Source organism: Hibiscus syriacus, unplaced genomic scaffold, assembly GCF_006381635.1.
Source record: "Hibiscus syriacus cultivar Baekdansim isolate YM2019G1 unplaced genomic scaffold, ASM638163v2 tig00112206_pilon, whole genome shotgun sequence".
NCBI classification, from domain to species: Eukaryota; Viridiplantae; Streptophyta; class Magnoliopsida; order Malvales; family Malvaceae; genus Hibiscus; species Hibiscus syriacus.
In genome coordinates, this window is record NW_024063267.1 from 1004517 (window position 1) to 1032411 (window position 27895).

The 27895-nt window shown below is 35.9% G+C and overlaps 3 protein-coding genes and 1 long non-coding RNA gene across 6 annotated transcripts; all 4 read left to right on the top strand.

Moving 5' to 3' along the window:
• The first annotated feature begins 2566 nt into the window (after positions 1 to 2566).
• LOC120175585 (beta-xylosidase/alpha-L-arabinofuranosidase 2-like) lies at positions 2567 to 6113 on the top strand. Of its 3 annotated transcripts, XM_039182186.1 has the most exons (7): positions 2569 to 2815; positions 2858 to 3263; positions 3700 to 3987; positions 4084 to 4253; positions 4345 to 4442; positions 4535 to 4885; positions 4966 to 6113. In XM_039182186.1, coding segments are annotated over exons 1-7 (2298 nt in total). In that variant the 5' UTR covers positions 2569 to 2813; the 3' UTR covers positions 5949 to 6113. The 3 variants fall into 3 exon arrangements, with proteins under 3 accessions (XP_039038116.1, XP_039038115.1, XP_039038117.1); XM_039182185.1 differs by having other exon boundaries at positions 2567 to 3263; positions 4084 to 4257; positions 4349 to 4442; XM_039182184.1 differs by having other exon boundaries at positions 2568 to 3263.
• Positions 6114 to 10373: 4260 nt separating this feature from the next.
• Positions 10374 to 11459, top strand: LOC120175587 (dynamin-like protein ARC5). Its single transcript, XM_039182187.1, has 2 exons — positions 10374 to 10713; positions 11168 to 11459. Exons 1-2 carry the CDS (start codon positions 10630 to 10632, stop codon positions 11408 to 11410), a joined length of 327 nt encoding a protein of 108 aa, XP_039038118.1. The 5' UTR covers positions 10374 to 10629; the 3' UTR covers positions 11411 to 11459.
• Positions 11460 to 18723: 7264 nt separating this feature from the next.
• LOC120175521 (dynamin-like protein ARC5) lies at positions 18724 to 21912 on the top strand. Its single transcript, XM_039182130.1, has 11 exons — positions 18724 to 18944; positions 19172 to 19235; positions 19432 to 19480; positions 19576 to 19658; positions 19837 to 19994; positions 20095 to 20155; positions 20354 to 20416; positions 20537 to 20637; positions 20951 to 21008; positions 21338 to 21629; positions 21830 to 21912. The coding sequence occupies exons 1-11, from the start codon at positions 18856 to 18858 to the stop codon at positions 21910 to 21912; spliced, it is 1101 nt and encodes a 366-aa protein (XP_039038061.1). The 5' UTR covers positions 18724 to 18855.
• LOC120175588 lies at positions 21913 to 22187 on the top strand. Its single transcript, XR_005521261.1, has 2 exons — positions 21913 to 21994; positions 22133 to 22187. It is a non-coding gene; the product is annotated as an uncharacterized LOC120175588 (long non-coding RNA).
• The last annotated feature ends 5708 nt before the right edge of the window (positions 22188 to 27895 follow it).

Genomic DNA, 27895 nt, shown 5'->3' on the forward strand with positions numbered 1-27895 from the left:
AACTTTGAGGGTTAAATTGATATGAAAATATGATAGTGACAAAAAGTAATAAATTGGGTCTGCTACATGAACATAAATTACCATTTTGCCTTAAAATTATTTATCAACTCCCAACTATATAGCAATTTCAGGTATAAAGGCATAGCCATTATTAGGTTCACAAGTGTTTCACCTTCTTTTGTTCTTGTATAAGTGGAATGATTATGCCTACCAAGTTGAACAATATTGACAACTTCAAGGACTACCCATAACTTTTTCCTTTTTATCCTTTACCATGTGAAATGGAATAAAAATCTATGGATAACTCATTTGGTCAAATTATATATAAGGTCAGTGTTATATGTGTATTTTCAAATTTAGTATCTCTATAATAATTTATTAAGATCTTGTGGTAATATTGGCATATACATTATAGCATAAAATCAAATATATTTAAATATTGAATATCTTCCGATAGATAAATAAAGAAAGGATATAATATAAGTTTTGTATAAAAATAGATAATTTTAGGGTAAAGTACACAAATGGACCATCGACTAGAGGATAATACTTTATTGAGTTTTTTACTATTAAAAGGTAAAAAATAATCCCTAACTATAGGGAGTTGCTTTGTTGAGTCTATCGACTATTAAAAGTTACAAAATGATCATTCGACTATTTATTATGTTCCAAACTCCTCATTTTTGTTTAAATTTTGACGGTAGTCTGAGCTATACGTTAACATACTTACTGAGATATTATAAAATCTTAATGACTATAATATCTCAGTCAATATCTTAATGTCTAACTCAGACGATCGTTAATTTTTTTAACGGAAAAATATGAGTTTGGGACATAATAAATAGTCATGTGACTATTTTATAACTTTTAATAGTCAAAAACTCAACAAAGTAACTTCCTATAATTAGAGGACTAGTCGATGGACAATTGTAGATTTTACCCCATAATTTTATAAGTGATGATTATAATTATAGATATACGTAGAGTAAAATACAACGGATCTAGTTTTACGCAGCACATGATATACTGTCAAAGCAGTTGCAACTTGCATGTCACTTTTCTTAAAACATTTTCACGCGCCGTCTACGACACGCGATTCACTAGATCGACCTGTTTCTCCCTTCCATATGGACCCACGCGCCTCCCCTGCTACAAGCCTACGATTATCAGTCCCTGCAGTCAAGTGTTCCATAATTCAATTGGTCCATCTACTATGATTATATTTAATATTTAATCCCTGTACTTTTTTTTATTAGTACTCACTATACTTATGTAATATATTTGCTTTTATTTTGTTAGTTAGCCTAAATAATTAATTATTTTACTAAAAATTCTGATTATATTTTTTTCTTAAATGTAATCCTTCTATTTCATCTTTTTGATATACATCTTTTTCTATTGAAATGAGTAATTTTTTAAAATTAACATTAGTAATTTTAACCATATTAATTATTTGAATTAAAAAAATAACATCATAATCTATATGATCAAATTATGGCATACTAAAGTATTGGGAATAAATCCAACTTTTGATTATAGTAGAGGGACTAAAACTACTATTTGGTCAACTAAATTAAATATTATTTTCATTTTCTCCAGCATTGACTCACAGACCAATCAGGTCACAGTTTCTGATATCACAAGGTTACCCAAAATGAGGGGCCAATTAGACGCCAGGCTTCGGTTTTCTTCACTTTTTGTCTCTGGGTTTACTATATATATATATGAATATGATCCTATTATATAATATATTTTTTAAATTTTATACATATATATTAGGATTTCCTAACACTAAATGTAAATTACATTTTTAAGACAGTTGGATTGGAAAAAATCAAATGCTATATTAACTCTTTTTTTTTTAAATAATATCTTCTCAATTCTTATTATTAATTATAACATTTGATTTTTTATCATCCAACGATTCACAAAAGGTGTAAATCTAAAAGGTTTTATACTATTTATCTGAATCTTAGTTATATATATATAATATAAATTCTAAATCCAATCTTAATTATGTTTAGAAGAAAGGAGAATGAAGAGTTATAAGAAAAGGAATGAGAGTGCTCTTAGTGAGTTTAGAATCCATCGTCAAAACAAGATCAAAATATGTCATTCTTGACTGCACCAACAATCAAATTGTGTCAATCTTATATTCAGGGGTGAACATATGATTTTATGTTAGAGATTGAATTTATAAAATTTTAGAATAGAAATAAATTATTAATAAAAAATATTAAAAAACACCAAAAATATATGAAAAATTAAAATTTTCATGGACCACCATAAGAGTAGGTTTACAGGCAAGATAGAGCTTAACCTAAAGCTTTCAACCTAAAACATATACATACACATACATACATAAACAATAAATAAAAAGCTTCGAAGCTACAGCTACTGTTATGCTATACCAAGACACACTCATCAAACACCCCATGCATACGAGTCCTTCCAAAATACAACAGCTTTGATTGAATTAGCAAAAAAACAGATGAACCTTTCACGGACTCCATCATATTTTATCTCTTTTTTTTATTCAAAGGTAAAAATCTCTTAGATTCCCTAGAAAATTTGGGGTTCATTTTTCTCTTTTGCCGAGAAAAAACAACCCCCAAATGGAAATTTAATGCCTTTTACACCCGGTTCTCATCACGGGCTACTACAAAACAACGTGTGTGTTTTGTATCTCTCTCTCTCTCTCTATCCCTATAAAAAAACACAAGCTTTGCCAGAGTTTCTCATACCCTTTTCCCCCTTGATTCTCGAGGAAAGCCTAAGTGGCTAAGTTCCTCTAGATTTTTTTTGGTCCAAAAATGATCTCTTTCGGCTCCTCTGTTTTTAAAAAAAGAGCACCGAGGGACTCTGTTTTTCTCGTCCTCTTCGTTTCTTTGCATTGTTTTTCATTGATCTCGGTTCGGGTTTTGGCGCAAACATCGCCTGTTTTCGCCTGTGATGCTACTAAGAACCCGCAAGTGGCGAGCTTCGGTTTCTGCGACGCGTCGTTGGTGACCGATGCTCGGGTGTCCGACTTGGTTAAAAGGCTTACATTGCAGGAAAAAATCACTTTCCTTGTGAGTGACGCCGGCAGCGTTAGCCGGCTTGGGATACCGAAATACGAATGGTGGTCCGAGGCTCTACACGGTGTCTCCAACGTCGGTCCGGGCACAAAGTTCACCGGCTTGGTCCCCGGTGCCACGAGCTTCCCTCAGGTCATCACCACCGCAGCTTCCTTCAACACTTCTCTCTTTGTAGCTATTGGCAGGGTAAACAAAATAACTCAATTCCTTTTCTTTTTTTTTTTGTATAGTATTTTTAAGTCGAATCGATCCGAGTCGAATATCATTTCAGATACCAATGACGGTTTTCGAATTCACGTATCGAAAAATTTAATGTTGGTAGTGGGAAAGTAGTTAAAATTTGAAAAATGATGAACTGGATGTTGCTTCATAGATAGGATTCCATGATTGAATTAATTATATGTTTGTTGAAGAAAGTAGTTGATTAATTAATTTTTCAGGTTACCAAATGCTGAAGAATAAAGACCTTATAAGACTTCGTTAGCCTTTTTCTAAACTCCAGCTTGCATTAATGACTAGGGGTTGCTTTCCTTCTTCTTCGAACTCTATATTTAAATCTTATGTTCGGATTCGCCCCGTCGATCCGTACAACGTTGATATTTGAGAATCAATGATAATGCAGGTGGTTTCAACCGAAGCTAGAGCAATGTTCAACGTTGGATTGGCAGGGCTAACATATTGGTCACCGAACATTAACATATTCCGAGACCCGAGGTGGGGAAGGGGGCAAGAAACACCGGGAGAGGACCCGTTGCTGTCCAGCAAATACGGATCGAGTTACGTCAAAGGTCTGCAACAAACCGATGGCGGCGACCCTTCTCGGCTCAAGGTCGCCGCATGTTGCAAACACTATACGGCCTACGATTTGGATAACTGGAAGGGCGTCGATCGTTACCATTTCAATGCTGTGGTAGTTTTAAGTCCGCGATGCGATTCGGGTTTCTTTAATTTCTTTTTGTTTATGTAAATTTGAAAAGTCATTTGACTGGCCTTGGGGGATGGTTAGGTGACACAACAAGATATGGATGATACATTCCAACCACCATTCAAGAGTTGTGTAGTTGATGGAAATGTGGCGAGTGTTATGTGCTCTTACAACCAGGTTAACGGTAAGCCGACTTGCGCAGATCCCGATCTTCTCGCCGGAGTTATTCGAGGCCAGTGGAAATTAAATGGGTATATATTCGTTTCTCGTACCATTTTCGGGACCGATATATATATGTTGTATGCAATGTTTCTGTTTACCATGCTTTTGGGGTTGGTGCAGGTACATAGTTTCAGATTGTGACTCCGTAGATGTTTTCTACAATAACCAGCATTATACCAAGACGCCAGAGGAAGCAGCAGCCAAAGCAATTTCGGCGGGTAACTCATTTCTTTAGGATGTTACTCGGATTCGAGTATCTGTGGCACGGAGAAATATTCCGTTAATTGTGAAATATTATGGATGTTCTTAGGGTTGGATCTAAACTGCGGATCATTCCTTGGCCAACACACCGAAGCTGCTGTGAAAGCCGGGCTTTTGAATGAGTCGGCCATTGATAAGGCCATAGCGAACAACTTTGCCACCTTAATGCGACTGGGATTCTTCGACGGTGATCCCAGCAAACAACCTTACGGTAAACTTGGCCCCAAAGACGTGTGCACTCCCGAGCATCAAGAGTTGGCACGTGAAGCCGCGAGACAAGGGATTGTGTTACTAAAAAACAAAGCCGGATCGTTGCCTCTATCTCCGACTGCTATCAAAACAATAGCAGTAATCGGACCCAATGCTAATGTCACAAAGACCATGATCGGGAATTACGAAGGTAATGCAACCCCATTGCTTGGAATTACAAAATAACATGATTAAGGTTATTAACTCGTAAAATTCAAAACGTTTTTGCAGGCATTCCGTGCAAATATATGACACCATTGCAGGGTCTAACGACATCGGTGGCTACAACATATGTGCCAGGCTGCACCAATGTGGCTTGTGGCACTGCCCAAGTAGACGATGCTAAGAAAGCAGCCGCCTCAGCTGATGCCACTGTACTTGTGATGGGCATAGACCAGTCGCTTGAAAGGGAAAGCTTCGATAGGGTCGACCTTCTTTTGCCCGGACAGCAACCGCTTTTAATAACCGAAGCTGCAAAGGCAGCAAAGGGACCCGTGATTCTTGTCATAATGTCCGGGGGAGGCTTCGATGTATCGTTTGCGAAAAATGATCCGAAAGTCACAAGCATCCTTTGGGTCGGTTACCCTGGCGAAGCCGGTGGAGCTGCCATTGCGGATGTAATTTTCGGGTATTATAATCCAAGTGGAAGGCTGCCGATGACATGGTATCCACAATCGTACGCCGATAAGGTCCCCATGACAAACATGAACATGAGACCGAATCCGTCAAATGGCTACCCGGGCAGGACATACAGGTTCTACACTGGGGAAACCATTTATACATTTGGTGATGGGCTAAGCTACACCACATTCAGCCATAAATTAGCCAAAGCACCTACACTAGTATCCATCCCCTTGGAGGAAGACCATGTTTGCCGCTCATCCGAATGCAAATCGGTCGAAACAGATAAACAAAGTTGTAAAAACCTAGCGTTCGACATTCATCTTCGAGTTCAAAACAGAGGAAGACACGACGGAAGCAACACGGTATTCTTGTTCTCCACTCCCCCATCGGTGCACAATTCACCCCGGAAGCATTTGTTAGGATTCGAGAAAGTTTCGTTAACGGCGAAATCGGATACGTTGGTGAGGTTTAAGGTCGATGTCTGCAAGGATTTGAGTGTGGTCGATGAGCTTGGGAGCCGGAAAGTTGCATTGGGACAACATGTGCTACATATTGGCAGCTTGAAACACTCATTAACCGTGGGGATTTGAAAAGAAATTTTTTCAAAATCCACGTTATTTTTTCCTGGAATAAGTTGAGGGAGTTATTAGCAGTTTTCTCATTTGTTTTTTTCAAGTGTAACCAATTGTTGAAAGTTGAACATTTCGAAATCCCAAATTGAAAATAGAAAAAGGAAGCATTCACGACTTTGGCAAGATAGATTGTACAATTTTGTGGGCCAAAAATGCAAAAATTCCAGTTAACTAAAAGGTTTGAAGGATTTAATCTAAATTATTGTTTTTGGGAGGGGTTAGTTTAGCCATTTTCCCATTATCCTTTTTGTACTTTGCTTACTTGGCGCGCTGCTCTTCTTTGTCCCTCTTTCCCTCTGCCTACAGCAACAGTATATATATGCAAATCGCAACAACATTTTCCCCTTCAGCTTTTGAAATTCTCCAACGCTACTCTCTTTTAGGTAATTTTTCACTTTGAATTTCATTCTCCATTTTGCTTGTTCGTATCTAATGCTTCCTATAAGCTCATTTTTTATTTGATAACTATCGTCTTTTAGATTTGAATGAATGCACAATTCTTTTGTATATAGTGTTGCTGCTGCTTTTAGTTTAGGATCGAATTCGTTGAACTGCATCAACTTTTTCTTGCTTCTGTTTCAAATCCTTCTCGTCATCTTCAGTTTGCATGATTTTCCGTGTTGTGAAACGTTCTTGATCTCTTTCTCCTTTTCTAGTATAGAAACGGAACTTGTCGCCTCATCTATACCTCCAGGTTTCGCAATTCAATGTTCGTCGATAATTTTCTTTCGAAATGATTTGATGTTTTCTTTTTTTGAAATTTGAATTTTCAGCGAAAGTATGATTCAGTTCATCGCATCGATTCCAGTTTGTTGCTTAAAAAACTGATGATAAACTTTTTTGGCGGGAATCGTAACTTTTAAAAAAAAATTAAGAGAAACTGGAAATCACCAGAAAATTAACTCCGTTAATTTAAAATCATTAAACCTAGCACCTACATTTCAATCATAGTTCACATTTTTTTTTCTGTTGCTGATAATTGATGATTAATACGAAGCGACGACATTCAGATTCAATGGACTCGAACTTGTACAATGAAAGCAACAAACTCTAACGTCCTGAAGAGTAGCAATATTCCGAAGCTGGCGACGACTCCGGTAAGAAGCCGTGGAAACTACTATTCATCACCGGATAACCTCATCAAGTACCTCCGCTCCAATTCAGTGTCTAGTAGCGGCAACAGCGGCTCCAACGGGAAGAGCTGCTTCAGATCATCGGTTTCGCCCCAGTCGGAGAAGACACCACTCAAGGTGGTCGACGAAGATGTGTTTGTAATGGACGGAGTTCTTGTTGCTTCTGATGCTAATATCGTAGGATCAGCTTCTTCGTCTTCGGGAAGTACTGGTTTCTATAAAGCCGGAATTTTGCAGGCGTTGGGAGGAACTTAGCCATTGCCGATATGGATCCAAGCGTTAGGTATATTTCACTGCTGAATTGTCTAATATGATTGAAATTTTATGATTGCCTTAATGTTATAATACCTCTGCCTATATGCTAACAAACACCAGGTCTTTAGCCCCGTGAATTTCTTGGATAATAAAATGTGATATTTCACATCAATATTTGAGAATGTGTGTGAATATTAGATTGTAGTCATGAACCACCAACTTTTAAAATTCATTAGATGACAACTGAATACGAGGAGCATATTTCCCAGTAATAACCAAGGTAAGGGAACCGACTTTCGAACCTTGAAATTTCATTTACCATGTTATTGCAGTACAATTCCCAATTCTTATCTTTTAATCAAAACTACCTTTCCATTAGCTGATCCAAGTATCCAACTTTATGCACTACAATGACCCCTTTTTCTTTGTTGAACTCTTTTGGAATGTGTTCATCTTTCACTAACCTATTGAAGAAGCCTTAAATTATTTTGCAGTTTGAACATTGAAAGGAAGACGTACGCCCCACTTGTTTCCATTCAGGACCTAATCTGAGGTTAGCATCAATGAACTCGTATCTGATGATTATATTCCTATACTAAACCATTGGTGCACTTAATACTAGGTCATAGCACGTTTTGCCATGAAAATTTTAGATATTTTTATATTTTTATTCTTAAAATTTCATGTATTCATCTTCTAACATAAAATTCTATGTCCAATATGAATAGGTGTACAAGTCATATTGCAAGCACAGTGCAAAACACACACGGCTCCAAACCTCGGCTTTTACGTTCAGTCACAGAAACAACTCCCTTTATAATAACCCAAAAGGTCTCATCAACTAAACCTGATTATCCAGGCCCACGGTTCAGAACTCCCATCACGCCTGAAGGGTCAATCATCAACTCCCTCTCAACTGTCCAACCTGAAACCACCCGCTCCAATACCACAATGAAACCTAAATCCAACAAGATCAACGCCACCTCCACCACCACTTCCACCAATGGAGCCAACTGGTCACCTCAATGAGATCGACGTTAACCTGCCGCCATCATTTCCCGGCGAAAACCCATAAAGGGGGGGAGATATCGATGCATGCATTGACGGTGTTCTCTATGGTCCTAATACAAAGAAGCGGCTGCCGGTGTTTTCTGCCATTTGTCCGGAGTAATGATTCTCATTTTTTACTCTTCAGCTATGGATCAAAGGTATAATCAATATCTTCTTTCTCTGAACCAAATTACTATAGAAATTCTGGTCATCTGCTCTAACATCGAGGAGTGAACTGTAAAGATAATCAACCTTCTATGTGCATGTATTGGGCTCTGCGTATATAACCATTACGGTAGAATTTACGAACCAAAACCATAAAATTCTGTTGTTCTAATCTTTTGTCGACACATTCATGGATTTCAACATGTTGAAACCCCTCGCCCTTCTTCCCCGGTTCTAGTGTATTTTTTCAGGTTTTTCTTGCAGCTGCTTAGTTTTAGCTTTACTATTTAGTGATGGCGGTTTGTACTTTCGTTTCATTGCTTTCATAACCGCTCACTACTAGGTAGATCTTTTACTTAATGTTTATTAATTATTTTAAGGGTAAAGTACATAAAAGGTCCCCTAACTATATGATATTGATTTGATAAATCCCCGGCTATTAGAAGTTATAAAAATGGTCATCCGACTATTCAATATATTCCAAACTCATAATTTTTTGTTAAAAAGTTGACGACAACCCAAGCTATACATTAACCTACTGACTGAGATATGATAAAATATGATCTCATAATCTCAAATGATTATCATATATCGGTCAGCATGTTAACGTCCAACTTAAACGATCGTTAATTTTTTAACGGAAAATGACGAGTTTGGAATATAATGAATAGTCAAGTTAACATTTTGTAGCTTTTAATAGTCGAGGGACTCTATAAAGCACTATCATATAATCGAAGGACCATTTGTGTATTTTTTACCCTTATTTTAATTATTTATATTTAATTTATACACAGTTAATAAAATAAAAGCATCAAGATTTGAATCATTAATATTGTTTAAAAATTTTAATGCATTATCTTATTAAATCAACTGATCGCTGATATATTGATAAATTTTCGTTACACAAATTATATGTATATTTAACTTATAATAACGAAACTTTACGAGCGTAGTTAAAAAAAATCATCACATGTCATATTTATTTAACTTTTATATTTTAAGTATTAATTAAAAACATATTACGATTTTTGTTTGATGAATAATTCTAAAGAGGAAATGATTAATATAATATCGACATGAGATCTAATATTAATTAGAACACTCCGGTGTATATACACACTTGAACTCAAAACTTCAAACATCTAAATGAATAATATATATTTTTTATCATAAGGTCACTTAATTAGTATAAACATGATCAAATGTTAAATAACTAACCATTTTACTGAACTTATAATCGAACTAATAAAGAATTTCTTAAAAAAACTAAATTAAATATACTTTTATTTAAAAATTATTCGTTTATTCAAATTATTAAACATAAACTCATAGTATATAAACTATTTATAACTAAAGATAAATTACGTATTTAGTACCTAAACTATTAATTTTGATCTTTTTTAGTATATAAACTTTCAATTTTTTCAAAATCATATCTAAAGTTTAGTTTTTGTTTCATTTTAGTACTCGTCGCTAAAAACTTAGTTTTTGTTTTATTTTAGTACGCCGTTCAAAATTTAACGTCAAATTTTTTAAAACAAATTGAAAGTTTAGGTACTAAAATAGATCAAAACTGATAATTTAAGTCATAAATACGTTAAATTTTTAATGACATGGTACTAAAATAAAATAAAAACTAAATATTAAATATAATTTTAAAAATAATTAAAAGTTTAAGTATTAAAATAGATCTAAACTTATATGCTCAGAGTTTACCTTATAATTAAATTCGTCCAAGAATCTATTCGAATGAGATATGTCCAGTCTCGAGCCATGTCAATTCTCCGCTAAAGAAATCATTAGTAAAGTGAAATACAAACACTGTCCGAATTTGACTATTATAGATACTCCAGGGCTTATTGCTCCTGCTCCTGCTCGGACTAATCATGCTTTGCAGGTGTTTTCTCAATCCACCAAGTATTTCTAGTTAGTTTTGTTCCATAAATTTCTGTAATTGTGATTCTTGTATTTGGTGGTGAGTGGTAACATGCAAGCAGAGCCAAGCGCGAGCGGTGGAGTCCTTAGTGAAAACAAAGATGCAGCATAAAGAATTCATTATATTATGCCTTGAAGATTGTAGTGACTGGAGTAATGCAATGACAAGGAGGGTTGTAATGCAAGTATGTAGTTTCTCTTGTTGCCAAGTGTTTATAAAGTGTTATGTTTTGACTCAATGAATGTAGGGTTGAGAATGTGAGGAGGCTATTAGTTCTTAAGAGGGTCAAAGCCAAAATACTACTCTTCAAATATGGTGTCTTTTAAAGAAATAAGCAAGATGAAAAACGGAGAGAGGATAATTACTTGCAATGAAGATAGTTCGTCAAGGAACCGAATTAGAAGAGTTGGAAGTGATTTGTACTTTCAAGCTGTTTGATTGATACAATGCTAAATAATCTAGCAGCTAATATAATATTTGGCATTCTTAATAATAGCTAATGTTAGCTTTAGCTGCTTGGTTTTCTGGTATTATGAACTACCTCTTGTATATAGTTGCAAAGAAGGGAATTGGTTTCGGTTATTATGAATTTATGATGCTGCAAAGCTTAACATTTTGTTGGTTGATACTTGATTAAGGTTGATCCAGAGCTTTCAAGAACTGTCATTGTCTCTACCAAACTTGATACCAAAATTCCTCAGTTTGCACGTTCTTCTGATGTGGAAGTTTTTCTCTCTCCACCTGCATGTACGCTTGATGGCTTCATATTGGGCAACTCTCCTTTCTTTACATCTCTGCCTTCTGGAAGAGTTGGTTCTGAGCATGATTGCGTTTACAGTTCAAATGAAGAGTTTAAACGGGTTTGCTCCTGCTTCCAGTAAAATCATGGAGTTGATTATGGTACCGAGACGTTTTTTCTTCTTTTGTGGCATATGCTTAGTCTCGTTGTTCTTATTGATACTTGTTTCCTTCCCTTTAATGGTGGATAATCTAGTTTGCTGGGGGGGAATATCTAAAGGGTCCTCACAGATAAAGGGGCATAAAACTGTGAAGCTTAAAGATTTTCTTTTTAAAGTCGTCATATAATAAAATACTATCTCCATGCTGTTGAGAAATAAACGAGTAACAAGTAATTTCCCTATAGCCAGATTAGTGAGAATACGAAATAAAAGCGGAAAAATAATACCCGAAAAATTGATAACGAAGTTCAGCCAATTGTGCTTACGTCTCCGGACTGCTGGAGATCTTTTACTAAAGAGAAAAAATTACAGGTGTTTACAAAACACACTTGAGAGAGAACTGAAAGATTTTAGGATGATTTTGAAGCTAAATGGGCTAGGGTATTTATAGTTAAAGCTTAAGGACTAATTTTGTAAATACCCTAAAGTGTACAATGGCTAAATGTGTAATTAACCCTATTACAATTTAATTAAAAAAATTGGGGCACCGAATTCGGTGCCCCCTTTTGTTGAAAATTATCAGCCTGTGCACTGTGCCTCCCTCATTTTTCCATTTTTGGTGGCCTCTCTTGGCCTACCTCTTGACTTTACAATCTCCCACTTGAAGACTGATTTTAATCTGTCTTCATACCTCGATCAATGCAGCAACATTTCTAGTCTTGTTACTCTAGCATGCTGTAGACACCCGTTTTTGACCGGGTTTTATATTTCTATTATTATAATTTATTTATTATTATTAATAATTTCTTTATTTTATTTTTTGTAGGAACCCATGTTCAAACCTACTACTCCACCACTACCCACTACCCAAAAATAAGGGAACCTTTATTGTTATCTCCACCATTTCAATACCCCCACAACGTCCATAATCTGACCACCCACCTCTCCATAATTATTGGCCCCATGTTCACCACTTTCATCACTTTTAAAAGACCTACTCCTAAATAAAAAAGGGGGGTTATTTTTAGAGGGAGAAAAGATGACAGCTTTCCCTTCATTTATTTATCTCGAAAAAAGAACATGATCCCAGATTTTCCTCTGATGGAAATCTGATAAGGGGGGGGGAGACGGAGGACAGTAAACCAAGGGGGGAATTGAAGGGGGTCCACGTGAAGAGGGTTTCATTCAGGGCAGCTAACTTGAGACGATTAACCTCCACAAAACAAAACACCTTGAATACAAAGGCAATGGCCAAGGCACTGATCATCACATATGGCGCCTTTTATAAATATCGCTCTGCTTGTGGCTCCTCACATGCTCTGGGATCATTCTTGTTCCTACTTTTTGAAGACCAAAGAAACGACCCTTCCAGGAGTTTGCAACCAATTGATTAGTTGCGGATGGTCTAGCTCGTGCATTCCTTGGATTCTCTTCATATTCCATCTCTTCATCGATGCTGCTGGTTCGGTCGGGATTAACTACGGTCGTGTCGCCAACAACTTACCGTCGTCGGGAAAAGTCGTCGAGCTGTAGAAGTCCCGGGGAAATAAACCAGAATACGCATTTTTGCACCTCAAGGTCGAACCCATACAATGGAATCACTTCAACTGATTTCATCGAAGACTGGGTTAAGATTGAAATGCCCACAAGTACAAAGGTTATAGTAAAACATACGACGAGCAACGATTTGAAAAAATCGGAAGGAGAAAAAGAAAACAGAGAGAATAAGGGGGATCCGAACAATTAACTGAAAGAAAAGACATGGAAGAACAACATACCTCGAAACAGTTACGATCCAATGGCGGAATGATCAGATCGGATTAGTGAAAAATCGAAAGGTTTTTTTTGGCTTTTTCGTGGAGTTGAAGGCCACTTCTCGCAAAACCGGGGACGGATTCGAATTGTTGGCGTTGAGACGAACTTTCCTTTGAAGTTTGAAACTAAACGGCGGAGAGTGACTGCGAGCGGCGGTTCACCTATTCCCGGCGAAAGCATTGTAACATTCTCTCTCTCGCTCTCTCTCTCTCTCTGTATTTTACGTGAAGCAGTGAGATGATCCCTTATTTGTGTTTTGTTTATGAACATGTGTTTAATGCATTGATTAAATTAAGCCATTAACCATTTTAGTTTTAAATGAAGTTTGATGTAGCTTCATTCTCTTGAATTGTAACACTTTGGTCCCTGTGTTAATTTCACTTTAACTCTAACGTTTGTTTGCGCCTTAATTATAGTTCATGTGTTATGAATCTTTAGCCATCATTGAGTACATTTTAATTCAGGCTTTACTAAAAACCTTTTTTTAATCTATTTGATATTTCTTTATTATTTTTATTTTTCAATTTGACATTCATTTTGCCATTTTTAGTAATAATCTCAATCGATCAAAGGTAAGCAACTCGAATCGAATTTTTAAATTTTAATTTTTCGCAATTAAAGACAACTGGAAATTACATAGTACCGAAAGGGCGGTTCAAGGGTGCTAATCCTTCCTTGACCGTAACCGACTCCCGGATCCGACATATCACTGGTAAGACGCAGACCATGTAAGAAATAAGGTATCCGATCAACCCACTTTTCGTAAAGTAAATGATCGGTGGCGACTCCAATCCACATTTTTCAAGTCGAAGCCCAATTCCGGGGCCCGACCGAAAGACGATTTCGACAGCTTCCTTCATCGGGAAGTTGAAATCCAATGTAAGTTACGCTGTTTCGAGGCCAATATCCTTCGCCGTGAAGTTGAAATTGACTCTGAAACTCATGCCAACTGAAGTTGTTTGTCCGTGGTCACCGTCTTTGTCAACATGTCTGCCGGATTTTGAGCTCCACTAATCTTTTCAAGTTTCAAAATCCCATCTTCCAGAAGAGACCGGATAAAATGATATCGCAATTGTATGTGCTTCATCCTGGAATGAAAAGACAGATTCTTCGCTAGATGGATAGCATTTTGACTATCGCAATACAAGACATTGTTTTCTTGTTTCTTGCCTAACTCTTCCAAAAAACTTTGGAGCCAAACCATCTCCTTGTTGGCTTCCGTAACAGCGACATATTCTGCTTCAGTTGTGGAAAGAGCAACTATCTTCTGTAGTTGAGAAACACAACTCACTGCGGTTCCTCCTAGAGTATAGACATACCCTGTAGTGCTCCTTCTGATGTCAACATTTCCGGCTAAGTCAACATCTACATAGCATGTCAGTATCGTATCTCCACCTTTGAAACAAAGTGCTTTGTTTGTGGTACCCCGCAGATATCTGATGATCCATTTGACTGCTTCCCAGTGTACCTTGCCCAGTTTATTCATGTACCTGCTAACAGCTCCCACTGCTTGAGCAATATTTGGTCTGGTACAAACCATGGCATACATCAGACTTCCAATTGCTGAGGCATACGGCACCTTCACAATGTGTGCACGTTCTTCCTCCGTCTTTGGTGACTGTTCTTTGGAGAGTCTGAAATGAACACCTAAAGGTGTACTTACTGGTTTAGCATCTTGCATGTTGAACCTGGAGAGTACTTTGTTGATGTACTCAGCCTGTGATAATATCAAAGTCCCCGACTTTGTGTCTCTCTTGATCCTCATCCCAAGATCTGCTTTGCAATGCCCAGATCCTTCATAGCAAACTGCTTCGACATTTTTTGCTTCAAGTTTATAATCTCTTGCATGTCTGAGCTTGCAACGAGCATGTCATCAACGTACAACAATAAAATAATGAAGCTATTGTCGAACCTCTTGATGTAGCAACAATGATCTGCTTGGCATCTGGTAAAACCATTGCTACCCATGAAGCTATCGAACTTCTTGTACCACTGTCTAGGAGCTTGTTTTAAACCATACAAGCTCTTCTTCAACTTGCATACCAGGTTTTTGTTTCCTGCCTCTATGAAGCCTTCTGGCTGCCTCATATAGATTTCTTCCTCCAAATCACCATGAAGGAAAGCTGTCTTTACATCTAACTGCTCAAGATGTAAATTTTCTGTAGCTACAATTTTCAACACCAGTCTGATTGTAGACAGTTTTACAACTGGAGAGAAAATTTCATTGTAGTCAATACCTTCCTTTTGTTGAAAACCTTTACAACCAATCTTGTTTTGTAGCATTTGCTCCCATCGCGCTCTTCTTTGATCCTGTAAATCCACTTGTTGTGGAGCGCTTTCTTGCCTGATGGTAATTCAGCTAATTCCCACGTCTGATTTGACATAAGCGAGTCCATCTCATCTTTCATGGAAGACTCCCACTTGACTGAATCCTCCACTTGCATTGCTTCATCATAGCACTCTGATTCACCATTGTCAGTCATCAACAAGTAGTGCAAAGAAGGAGAATACCGTTGGGTTGGTTTAGGAATTCTGGAGGAGCGTCTCAGTTCTGGTGTGACTGGTTCTTCTTGAACAGCTTCAGGACTGATCTGAACATCATTTCTAGAAATCTCCTCGAACTCAGCAAATTCCTTTGTTTCAGCTTCGGTATTGGAGCTATTTGATTTTATGGTTGACCTGTCTTTGTACATCACATTCTCATTGAAAATGACATCTCTGCTTCTGATGATCTTCCGATTTTCGTAGTCCCAAAACCGGTAACCGAACTCATCATTGCCATAACCAATAAAGGCACATTTGTTGGACTTAGCATCAAGTTTACTTCTTTCAGTAGAGTCTATGTGTACATAAGAAATACAACCAAACACTCTTAAGTGTGAAAGGTTTATTTCTTTCTTGCTCCAAACTTCCTCTGGTATTCTTCCATCCAAAGGAACTGAGGGCCCACGGTTGATCAAGTAAGCTGCAATGTTGATAGCTTCAGCCTATTGAAATTTGGGCAATCCGGCATGTATCCTCATGCTTCTGGCACGATCATTCAGAGTTCTGTTCATGCGCTCTGCTACGCCATTATGCTGCGATGTCATGGGAACTGTTGTCTCCATCTTGATCCCATTATTTGCGCAGAAATCTCTGAATCTTCTATTTTTGTACTTTCCTCTATTGTCAGACCTCAACCGCTTGACTTTCAAACCAGTCTCATTTTCCACCATGGCCTTCTATTTTCTGAAGGTATCAAAGACTTCTGATTTCTTCTTCAGAAAATAAACTCACACATTCCTTGTAGAATCATCGATGAAGGTGACATAATATAATGAGCCTGCAAGAGATGGAACTGGAGATGGTCCCCATACATCAGTATGAACCAACTCTAACTTTTCAGCCTTGGGTGTCTTACCATTCTTTGCAAAGCTGACTTTCTTTTGTTTGCCAAAGATGCAATCCTCGCATAGTCCGGCATCTACATTCTTTAGATCCGGCAGCTTCCCTTTTGATAAAAGTGTCTTCATCCCTTTCTTGCTCATATGACCAAGCCTTTGGTGCCATAGGTTTGATTTTCCATCAGCATCTGCGGCTGCAATGATATTCTCTAAATTTGAAGTTACATAGAGAGTATCAGTCTTCTTACCACGAGCAATGACGAGTGCTCCTTTGGTAATCTTCCATTCACAGCCTGAAAAGGTTATACTATAACCTTCTCCATCAAACTGTCCTATAGAAATCAGATTTCTTTTGAGGCCAGGAATATGTCTCACTCATGTCAGCTTCCAGGTGGTCTGGTTTGGCAGCTTTAGTCGGATGTCTCCTTTTCCGACGATCTTCAAACTTTCATCATCAGCTAGATGAACCTTCCCAAAATCACCATTGACATAGTTCTCCATGATTTCTTGGCATGAGGTGGAGTGGAAAGATGCCCCTGAATCCAAGATTCATAATTCAATCGGACTGTTGACGCTTAGAATCATGGCATCACCTGTCTCCTCTGTCACGTTGGCAAAATCTTGTGCGCCGGTATTTTTCTTCAGTGCTCGGTAATCTCTTTTAAAGTAACCATTCTTGCCGCAGTTATAACAGGTAAAATATTTCTTTCCTGTTATTGATTTTCCCCTTCTGGATTTTGATCTGCCACGATTTGAATTTCTTTCTGAAGTTCTCCCTCTAGACTCCGTGTGCAAAGCTGAGGAGGTTGATGCTTCACCCGATTCTCTTCGTTGAATTTCTTCACTCAATACTAGATCCCGAACATCGTCAAATTTTAATTTGCTGTTTCCCGACGAGCTGCTGACTGTTGTAACAGTAGCATTCCAACTGTCTAGTAGAGATGATAGGAGAATTAAAGCTCGAACTTCATCATCGATTCAATTTCCACTGAACTCAACTGGGTTGTGATTGTGTTGAGTTCATTCAGGTGTTGTGCCATCGATGCCCCTTCCGTCATCCGCAAATTGAATAATCGCCTCATCAAATGAACTTTGTTTGAGGCTGAAGGCTTCTCATACATACTGGAGAGAGCCGCCATAAGACCCGCCGTGGTCTTTTCCTTTGCTATATTGAAAGTAACATTGCGGGATAACGTCAGTCGGATAACTCCGAGGGCTTGTCTGTCGAGAAGAGCCAGTTTTCATTCTTCATGCTCTCTGGTTGCTTTCCTGAGAGGGGTTGATATAGATTTTTCTGGTACAAAAAATCTTCAATCTGCATCTTCCAAAAGTCAAAGTCTGCACCATCGAACTTTTCAATTTTCACCTTCCCTTCGTTTGCAGCCATCGCTCCCACTCGAATCTGGATCGTTTCTGACAATTCTTGCGAACCATCGTGTATTAGAACACCTCCGTCGACAAATTCGTATCGCCGAAAAAATTTTACTATTCCTGAAATTTACTATTCATGTGAACAGTAATGAATAGTAACCTCGCAAAAAATTGACAAAATTTATAACCAAAAGCTTTGATTACCAATTGTTGGGAAATAAACGAGTAACAAGTAATTTCCCTATAGCCAGATTAGTGAGAATACGAAATAAAAGCAGAAAAATAATACCCGAAAAATTGATAACGGAGTTCAGCCAATTGTGCTTACGTCTCCGGATTGCTGCAGATCTTTTACTAAAAAGAAAAAATTACAGGTGTTTACAAAGCACACTTGAGAGAGAACTGGAAGATTTTGGGATGATTTTGAAGCTAAATGGGCTAGGGTATTTATAGTTAAAACTTAAGGATTAATCTTATAAATACTCTAAAATGTACAATGATTAAATGTGTAATTAACCATATTATAATTTAATTAAAAAATTAGGACACCGAATTCTGTGCCCCTTTTGTTAAAAATTATGAGCCTGTGCACTGTGTCTCCCTCATTTTTTTCATTTTCGGTGGCCTCTCTTGGCCTACCTCTTGACTTTACAAATGCTGTACACCATAATGTACTGGAACATTAGACCATACTTCTCTCTTATTTGATTTCTCATGCAAGCAATACTAACTAGAGAGGTGCAAGACATAGCATCTTTGGAGGAGAAATTAGGTCGGCAATTGTCAAAGCAAGAAAGAAGTAGAATAGGTGTAAGCAAACTTAGGCTTTTTCTAGAAGAATTGTTACAGAAAAGGTATATGGATAGCATTCCTTTGGTCATTCCTCTTCTTGAGAAGGAGTACCACAGCACAACAAGAAAGCTAACTGAAATAAATAAGGAACTCAGGTTTGTCGTTGAACTTGTTTAGCATATTTCTTTTTTGGCAATTTTAGATGGACTTTGTTAAAGCCTTTTTACTGCTTAAAAGAAGATGATGATTTGCGGTGTAGGGAATCAAATATTTGATTTGTGGCCTGATACTTTTATAGACCTTGATTGAGTCATGTATCTTAGATTGCAATGCATTCATTTTCTTTTTCCCATAACCAATTCATTGTTTCCATCACATGCAGCACTTTGGATGAAGTGAAATTGAGGGAAAGAGGAAGAGCTTTTCACGATTTATTTCTGACCAAGGTTTCTATGTACTCTTATGCCTCTTTTGGTTTGTTACTCTTTTCTTGTTTCTTCTTTCTTTGCGAAAACGTGGGACCGTTTGAAGGTCATATAATTTTTTATGGAATGAATCATGAACGTTGACATTACTTATGTTCAAAATTGTTGTTCCATTTTGTTGTTATGCATTCTGACTTGAATTTGCTGTATTACCCAGTTGTCCTTGCTTCTGAAAGGGACAGTTGTTGCGCCGCCAGATAAATTTGGTATGTTTCTAGTGAAGATATCTCTTGTTTTTGTAAATTAATCGTTCCAGATAGTGATGCTGGATAGCTAACAGTTCTGCAATGACTCATTACAGGTGAAACACTAGTAGATGAGAGAGGTAATGGAGGAGCATTTGTGGGTGCCGATGGTCTTCAATTGCCACACAAGATAATACCTGTAAGCTAAAGAGACGGTTAACTTTAAATATTCTTGCAAACTGTTCTTTTCAATGTATTTCTTGTTTTGGTTCTACTATTAAGTTGATTTTTCTATCAACTTGATAGATATCCCGATCCCCATACCTGTGAGAAAAATTTTCCAGACTTGTGTCATGTGGGTTTCATTGGTAGTTTAGAACTCTGGAATGCGTCTTTATGGAGGTGCACAATACCATCGTGCAATGGCTGAATTCCGATTCATTGTGGGAGGGATAAAATGCCCACCAATTACAAGGGAAGAAATTGTCAATGCTTGTGGTGTTGAAGATATTCACGATGGGACAAATTACTCAAGGTATGATCTATTTACGGCTTGTCATATATTTTTTTTGTTTTCATTTCGTGTGCAGTAAACCGTTTCGAGCTATTTCTTTCCTCTTCGTTTTGGAAATCAGGACAGCTTGTGTTATAGCAGTTTCAAAGGCTCACGACACTTTTGAACCTTTCCTCCATCAGGTGGAGTGACATTAGCTGTTTATATCTTTCAGTTATTCTTTTTCTTTTCGCGTTTCTCTGTTGCTTTCTTGTTGTCAACTTAATTAATGGTTGCGAAATACTTTAAAATTTGAAATCGACAGATAAAAACTTCGATTTTGTCGGCTTGATATTTGTTACTGATGTCCTCTAATTGAGATTTTTCTTTTCCTTGTATAGTTGGGTTGTAGGCTCTTGTACATTTTGAAGAGATTACTTCCTATCTCTATATATCTTATGCAGGTTTGTGCTCTTTTTTTCCTTCTAATTTTCTATGCTTGGAGAATCTAGGACTAACATGTAGTTAATTATTGCTCTTTTTATCATGATTTGTACTTTCAAATGTTTCATGATTTCCAACAGAAAGATGGAGAATTTTTAAGTGGACACAAGGTATTTCTCAGGCGCGTTGCTTCGGCTTTCAACAACTTTGCTGAATCTACTGAACGAGCTTGCCGTGAGAAGTACGTTACTTCCTCTATTGCCCCCAAATTGTTTTTGTTAACCTTAATTTGTATTGGATTGTTCGATAACTTGTTTCAGCCTCCATTCTTACTATTGAATTGTTTGTTACTGAAAAGCAATAAACAATTTCTCAAAAAATAAAAGTACCAAACAAAGAATGCTATCGTTTGGAGTGTTTCTGATGATTCATATTCTTTAATCTAAGCTGTATAACTTTATGAACCCTAAAAATACATACTAATGATTACTAAAGTCAAGATGCTGAAGCTTCTTAGTCTCCAAATATTACCCAGAGTTTCGTATTTGTTGCAGATGTTTGGAGGATTTAGTGAGTACAACCCGTTACGTATCCTGGTCCCTCCACAATAAGGTAAGTTACTTATGAGGCACATGGAATTTCATGCAAGTGAAGCTACTCTAGTTAAGAGTACTCTTAAAATTTGCTATCCAGAAGCCTAATATTTCTTGTATAGGAACGGGCCATCGTTAATGTGCACACGTTCGATTTTATAGTTATGTGTCTACTGCAACTACTTCTTGTAGCTAAAATTCTTGCAATTCCTCCACCCTTTGTGTTCCATATTGCTTTAGGAATTATCATCGACTATCGAATTTTGAACCACATGCATGCATTCTGTGATATGGTGGATCATCTGACCTATTTCTCTGCTCATCTTGCATTGCATGTTGAATTTTCAGAATCGGGCTGGGGTTCGTCACTTTTTAGACTCATTTGGTGGAACCGAGTCATCCAGTGTAGCAGCCAATTCCATACCTCCTGGAAATTCCCAAGAGTCATCGCCTGTGTCCGTTGCTGCAGAGAAGCACGGCACCAAGCCAAGAGCAGATACAAAGCTCAGTCATATACATTCGAGCATTGATTCATACTCTTCCTCTCAGACAGCCGAAACAAAACTCGCCGACCTTCTAGATAGCACACTTTGGAACCGGAGGCTTGGTTCTTTCATCAGAAAGGATTGTTTATGCATTGGTACACCAAATATTTCATGGCATAAGAGAGTATTTTTTGGCCTCTGCTGAATTACAGGTTTGCTTCAAAGCTGATTTCTCATTAGCTATACGCATAATGCATAAAAATGGAAGTATGGAACACCAATTATATTTCACCGACTTCTCATCACCGGTGTAGTTCTTCGTTATTTCATCATTATTTACGTCAACGTTTTGCAGTTCAACTGCTTTCTTCTAATGCCAGTAGTGGACAAATTACCTGCACGTCTCCGGGAGGACCTGGATTCAACATTTTCCGATGACATGGACAATGCGTTCGACATCAGCAATCTGCGGCACTCTTTGGCCCAACGAAAGAGAGATACAGAGATTGAACTCAAAAGGGTATTCCGCATCTATCTAGTTTCCTTTACAATCATAGCCAGGGATGGACCGAGGGGCAGGTGGGAGCAGCCCCCCCGAGATCATGGCATGCTTTTCTTTTTTTCTGATCGACTCGTCATACGAATGACTATGTTGCAGATTAACAGGCTCAAAGACAAATTCAAGGTAATACATCAGCAACTTAGTTCGTGTCCAAGTTTGTTACCTGCATGTGTTGATTGATTCAGGTCCAAATTTGAGAACATAATCGATTGCTTAGGCTGCATGCAGTTGTTTGTTTGGAAATGAAATGGATATCAATCATTTACTTTTTAGGGAAAATAATTATCATTATGACTCTAATGCTTTGAAACTCTTACGATTTAATCTCAACCTTAACTTTGATATTTCTTTACTAAGGACCAAATATCATGCTTCAACTAGTCTAGTATTATTAATTAATTTAATAATTGACTCGATCTTTGATATTAAAATAATAATTTAAATCAAAATGCAATACCGGAAGTTTTAGAGTGTTATGTTGTTTGAATTTCATTTTACTCTACTCAAATTAAAAGAATGGTAAACTATGACTTTAGTACCTAAACTATCGATTTTGTCTGTTTTAGTATTTAAACTTTTATTTTTTTTAAAATTATACCTAACGTTTAGTTTTTGTTTCACTTTAGTATTTGTCGTTATAAACTTAATGGATAGACTCACTGTCTATCACTGACCGTCGTGTCTATAGTCTTTAGCCCTCGCATCCATCGGCCAATGAAGCCCAGACTTTTTAGTCCGCACCTTTTCGACCCTTTGAACGAGATTTCGGCCTCTGTTTAATCAAGAAATGCCTCAATCTCCCCAAATCGAGTACGGACTCTTTGATTTCTTCATCATTCGATCTCCATAGTCCATTGTTCGATGGGCTTGAAATAAGACTATGTTGGTCGACTTGTAATTCTCTCATGACCCATTATTCGGATTGATCGTTCGTTCATCGAAACTATGGCACACCAGCCCGTCCGTTAAGATTTTAACGGTGAGATACTAAAATGAAACATAAACAAAACGTTAGGTATGGTTTTGGGGGGAAATGAAAGTTTAGGTATTAAAACGTACCAAAACTTATAATTTAGGTATTAAATGTGTAATTTAACAAAAAAAAACATATAGAACGAACTCGTTGACTCAACCAATTCAAATTTCATCATTTAACTTGAACGAACTCTCACCTCTAATTCCTTTAAGTGAAAGATTTCAACTAACCATATTTGAACCTTGGAGACACAAAGAATCTAAATTTATAAATCTTTACAAAGTTCTATCATTACTGATAGTCGGTTAGTCTAATGGGGATAAGATACTAGAATTTTTAAACGAGGTAAGAATTTTGATTCCCAACGTTTACGAATAGAACAATCTTAGTTGGGAGAGATACTCTCGCCTTTACAGTACCTGATTTGAGTTAATTGATGAATAAATCGAAAATCAGTGATTAATTAAAAAATTCTATCATTGATATCGCTATTATTGTAACAACCTACAGACGATAATTTTAAGCACAATTGAATCAGGAGTCGTCCACTCAAAAATCACAAATCTTTACTAAAAACTAGACACGTGTACGCAGTGGATTATCCACGTTTTGGAACCAAGGTGATACATTAAATCTTCGGTAAATTATGTATTTAGTACATAAATTATCAGTTTTAGTATCTAAACTTTCGATTGTTTAAAATCATACCCGACGTTTGTTTTTTGTTTTATTTTAGTATCCTTTCGTTAAAAACTAGATGCATTTAGTACCTAAATTATCATTTTTTGTCTGTTTTAATACCTAAACTTTCAATTTTTTTCAAAACTTCACGTTAAATTTTGAACAGGATACTAAAATGAAACAAAAACTAAATTCTATATATGATTTTGAAAAAATTGAAAGCTTAGGTACTAAGACATATCAAAATTGATAGTTTGGGTATTAAACTACAGATCTGATTTTGAAAAAATTGAAAGTTTAGGTACTAAAACATACTAAAACATACTAAAACTGATAATTTAATTACTAAATTCATAATTTACCCTTAAATCTTTAACAAACAATTTGTTAATTTGCACTTGTATGGCGTAAACCTACATTTTTTTGAATGAAAAATATCTGTCTTCTCAGATGAAAACCATCGTGTTGGGTAATGTTTAGAATTATTTTTATATTCATACTTTTATATATTTAATTAAATTTAAATAAAATAATTTATTTTTTAGGTAAATCCCTATATATATCTTCAACATCCCGTTCGAAAAAATAATTTTATTTAAATTTCACTGATTTTAATTTAATTTGATATGAAAAGATTATTTTAAAAAAAATTAATTTTGAGTCGGGTCGAGTTGTATTTTGTAAAGGTTAAGGTTAAATCAATTTGAGTTTATGTTAAAATATTTTCGATTTGATCCAGTCTGAGATAATAGCATAATTTTTTTCTATAAATTTAAGAATAATTGTTATAATATTTTTATTTTTTTTACATTTTTTAAATTGGGTTTCTATTTTGTATAATAAAAATATTATTTTGTATTTTCGACAAATCAAATCGAGTTGGTTGTAAATTTTTATCCTAAAATTTAGATTGAATTTTGAAATATGAATTTAAAAAGATATGTTTATCGAATTTATTGAGTGGTCTTAGCGGTTAAAAACAAAGTTATTATTTCTAAAGGTCATGGATTCGAGCAGTTGCATTTACCGTTGTATATTATGAATGATTAAGAAAGATCCTGAATAAATATTATATATGTGTCAGGTCGAATCGAATTTATCGGATCTAATCCTGCATCTTACCATCTCTACTTCTACTGTTACATTACTTGAATTATATTGTATTCATGATAAGCTTAACTTTCAATTTGATTGCTTTCATGAATGATTCAATTTCATTTCCAAATGCTTCCTTGAGGTCTTTTCAGATGGGATCTTGTTAATCTATTTCTAAGCGAACTTTTTTTTTATTAATAAGGTTTAATACCAAAATAAGTGTTCAAACTATATTGTTTTTTTTCCAAATAGGTATCTAAACTATTTTTGACATATTCAATTGCTTAAAGTTACAAACGTTACCCATTTAGGTGCTCGGGCCATCAACAACATTAATTTCCCCTGTTAAATTACATGTGCCACAATCCGGTGATTTTGAAATTTATATTTTAAAAAATTGTTATACTTATAAAAAAACCTAATTTCTCTTAAATTGTAAAATAGCTCCCAAATCTCTAAAATCTCCATATCCTAACCTTAACCCGACACCTCCGTCCTTTTCGGCCACGACAGCTGCCGACATAGTCCCGGTCATATTCCTAGTCATACATTGTTGTAGTTGTCGCCGATTGGTCGTCGGAATCGTGTGAGATCACGATTTTCAACCTAGGGTTCGGGCTATAAAACGTCGATTCATCGTCGATCGACCGCCTATCGATCATGATTTCATAGGGGTTTTGTCGCCATGGGGAGGGGAGGTCGGATGGAGCTTCGTCGACACAAAGTTAGCGACCGACATAGGTTTAGGGGTTGAAATGAAGGTTTTCAAAGTTTGGGTTTATTTCAAAATTTGTGTTTTCATTTTTTAAAATATATATTTTTAATTTTTTTAATTTTAAATAAAAATTTTAAATTTATCAGATTGTCACACATGTCACTTAACGGGAAAATCAACACCGTTGACGGCTTGAGCACCTAAATAAATAAGTAACGCTCGTACAGTTAAACACTTAGATGAGTTAAAAAATAGTTTAAGTACCTATTATAGAAAAAAGATATAATTTGGACACTTGTTTTGATATTAAGACTATTTATTACGACATAAATATACACTCATCTTTACACTCGGAACCATTCCACTTCCAAGTCTAATACGGCTATGGTTAATCCATTTGATATTTGAGTGATGGTTGGCTTAATACTAAATATCATACTCATACATCATGCGTGTATATATTTATATGATACAAAACCCTTCTTAGCATACGCCAACATTAATTAATTATATACTTCATAAATATAGAATGTTAAGATATATTATACTCTTAAAAAAAACTAATAGTGTTGGTCGAAGTAGTAAACAACTTGATGTTGTTTAAGTATGTCTCGAATTTGAGTCTTTATATATAGAAAATCTTCGCTGAAAAACTCATTTACTAATGTTAAGTGCGTGACCCGAGAAAAAATGGGGAAAAAAACGGAGAGATACAGTATTGCAAGTGGTGGCAAGAGATAACATGAAAATCAATGTATGGATGGAAGGAAAGAAAGAAAGAAAGATGGATAAGAAGAAGTGATTTCGAGGAGAAATATTGGTGCGGCTGCCATTGCTGCATTTGGGACTGCCATCCAATAACCATTTATATAAATGACTCGTGCAACCCATGCACCAATTTTCTCCCTTAGCTTCGTCTTTTTATTATAGTTGGACGAGAGAAATTAAAGATTGAGATTGTCATTTATATACATTCACTTATATTTAGTGTAAAACTCTTAGTTTTATGCCTTTTATGATCGTCGAATGATGAAAATCAAAGGTTAAGATTAATTTCTTTTTTTAATGAATATCTTCTCAGCCTTTGATTTCATTTCATTCAATGATCCTAAAAACATGTAATATATATACATATGCAAGAAGGGATAGTGTGCTATGAGGTCTTTGTCCTTCAACTCCTTAGGGTGCGTTTAGTTTACGAAATGGAAGATTATCAGTGAGAATGTAAGATTACCAGTGAATAGGATTACTGAGAATGTTGTATTTTGTGTTTGGTTGGTTTAGTAGGAATGTAAGATTACCGTGTTTGGTTAAAGGAATAAAAGATTATTGGAATGTATATTTGACCAAATTATCCTTATTATATATTTGTTTTTTTAACAAGTTGGAAAATATTTATATATTTTCTTTAAAAATTTAAATTCATAAAATTTATATATATTTTTTTACAAAATTGAAAATATAAAAAGGTTTAATGAAATGGTAAAATTTTATTTTAACCCCTGAACTTCATATAAAATTTTAATTATAGATTTTTTTTGTAAATCTAAAATAGTTTAAGGATAAATTTGTAATTTAACTTTCGTACAATTTTTATTATTCAATGACAGAAAAATGATATTTAAAAAAAATTAAGGGTATTTTAGTCCAAAACGCCGGGAATCCAACAATACCTAAGGAAAAGGAGGTAATAACATTCCCGGTAATATATCACCAAAAAAACCCCACTATTGGTAATCTTACATTACCGGGAATGAGATTCCCGGGCTAACCAACAAGGAAATGTGGATTCCATTCCATAGAATTTCAGAATTTATCCGATGAATAAGTGATCAAGAATATTTTGAAGCTATTTCAAAATTGTTATAAAACAACAAGAGCTCAAAGAAATTATGAAATATGACACATCAACTTTGAAGAAAGTTATTTTTCGATTTTGTTCGATTAATAAAAAGAGTAAATTACACGTTTAGTACCTAAATTATCAGTTTCGATCCGTTTTGATATCTAAACTTTCGATTTTTTTCAAAATCGTATCTGACGTTTAGTTTTTCTTTCATTTTAATAAACTTCGAAGCATTTAACTTGAATCTAAAATCAAAATCCAAATAACCCTCATGTGCATACAAATCATTGGAAGAATTAACTATTCGAACTTAAGACACCGAATTAAGTATAATAATTGTTGTGAATCAAGACCCTCATAATCATAAAGAAACCCACAAAGGGGACAGAATTTGTGCAGTAAAAGAAGTGTTAATTTGGTACACAAAAACTCTCTTTCTTCTCAAAGAAGAAAGGTGGGTGATTGATGCCAAAGAGTAATGTATAAGCAAAGTTGCACATTTGTTCACTTCATTTCTTCACCTCTCTTGTTTATTTTCTAATATTT

Coding starts and splice junctions, on each gene's coding strand:
- LOC120175585 (XM_039182185.1), top strand. CDS start 2,814: ATGATCTCTTTCGGCTCCTCTGTTTTTAAAAAAAGAGCACCGAGGGAC. Junction 4,443..4,534: donor AGCCAAAGCAATTTCGGCGG/GTAACTCATTTC, acceptor GGATGTTCTTAG/GGTTGGATCTAAACTGCGGA. Junction 4,886..4,965: donor CATGATCGGGAATTACGAAG/GTAATGCAACCC, acceptor ACGTTTTTGCAG/GCATTCCGTGCAAATATATG.
- LOC120175587 (XM_039182187.1), top strand. CDS start 10,630: ATGCAGCATAAAGAATTCATTATATTATGCCTTGAAGATTGTAGTGAC. Junction 10,714..11,167: donor CAAGGAGGGTTGTAATGCAA/GTATGTAGTTTC, acceptor TACTTGATTAAG/GTTGATCCAGAGCTTTCAAG.
- LOC120175521 (XM_039182130.1), top strand. CDS start 18,856: ATGGATAGCATTCCTTTGGTCATTCCTCTTCTTGAGAAGGAGTACCAC. Junction 19,995..20,094: donor GATGGGACAAATTACTCAAG/GTATGATCTATT, acceptor TTTGGAAATCAG/GACAGCTTGTGTTATAGCAG. Junction 21,009..21,337: donor CCTGGTCCCTCCACAATAAG/GTAAGTTACTTA, acceptor TTGAATTTTCAG/AATCGGGCTGGGGTTCGTCA.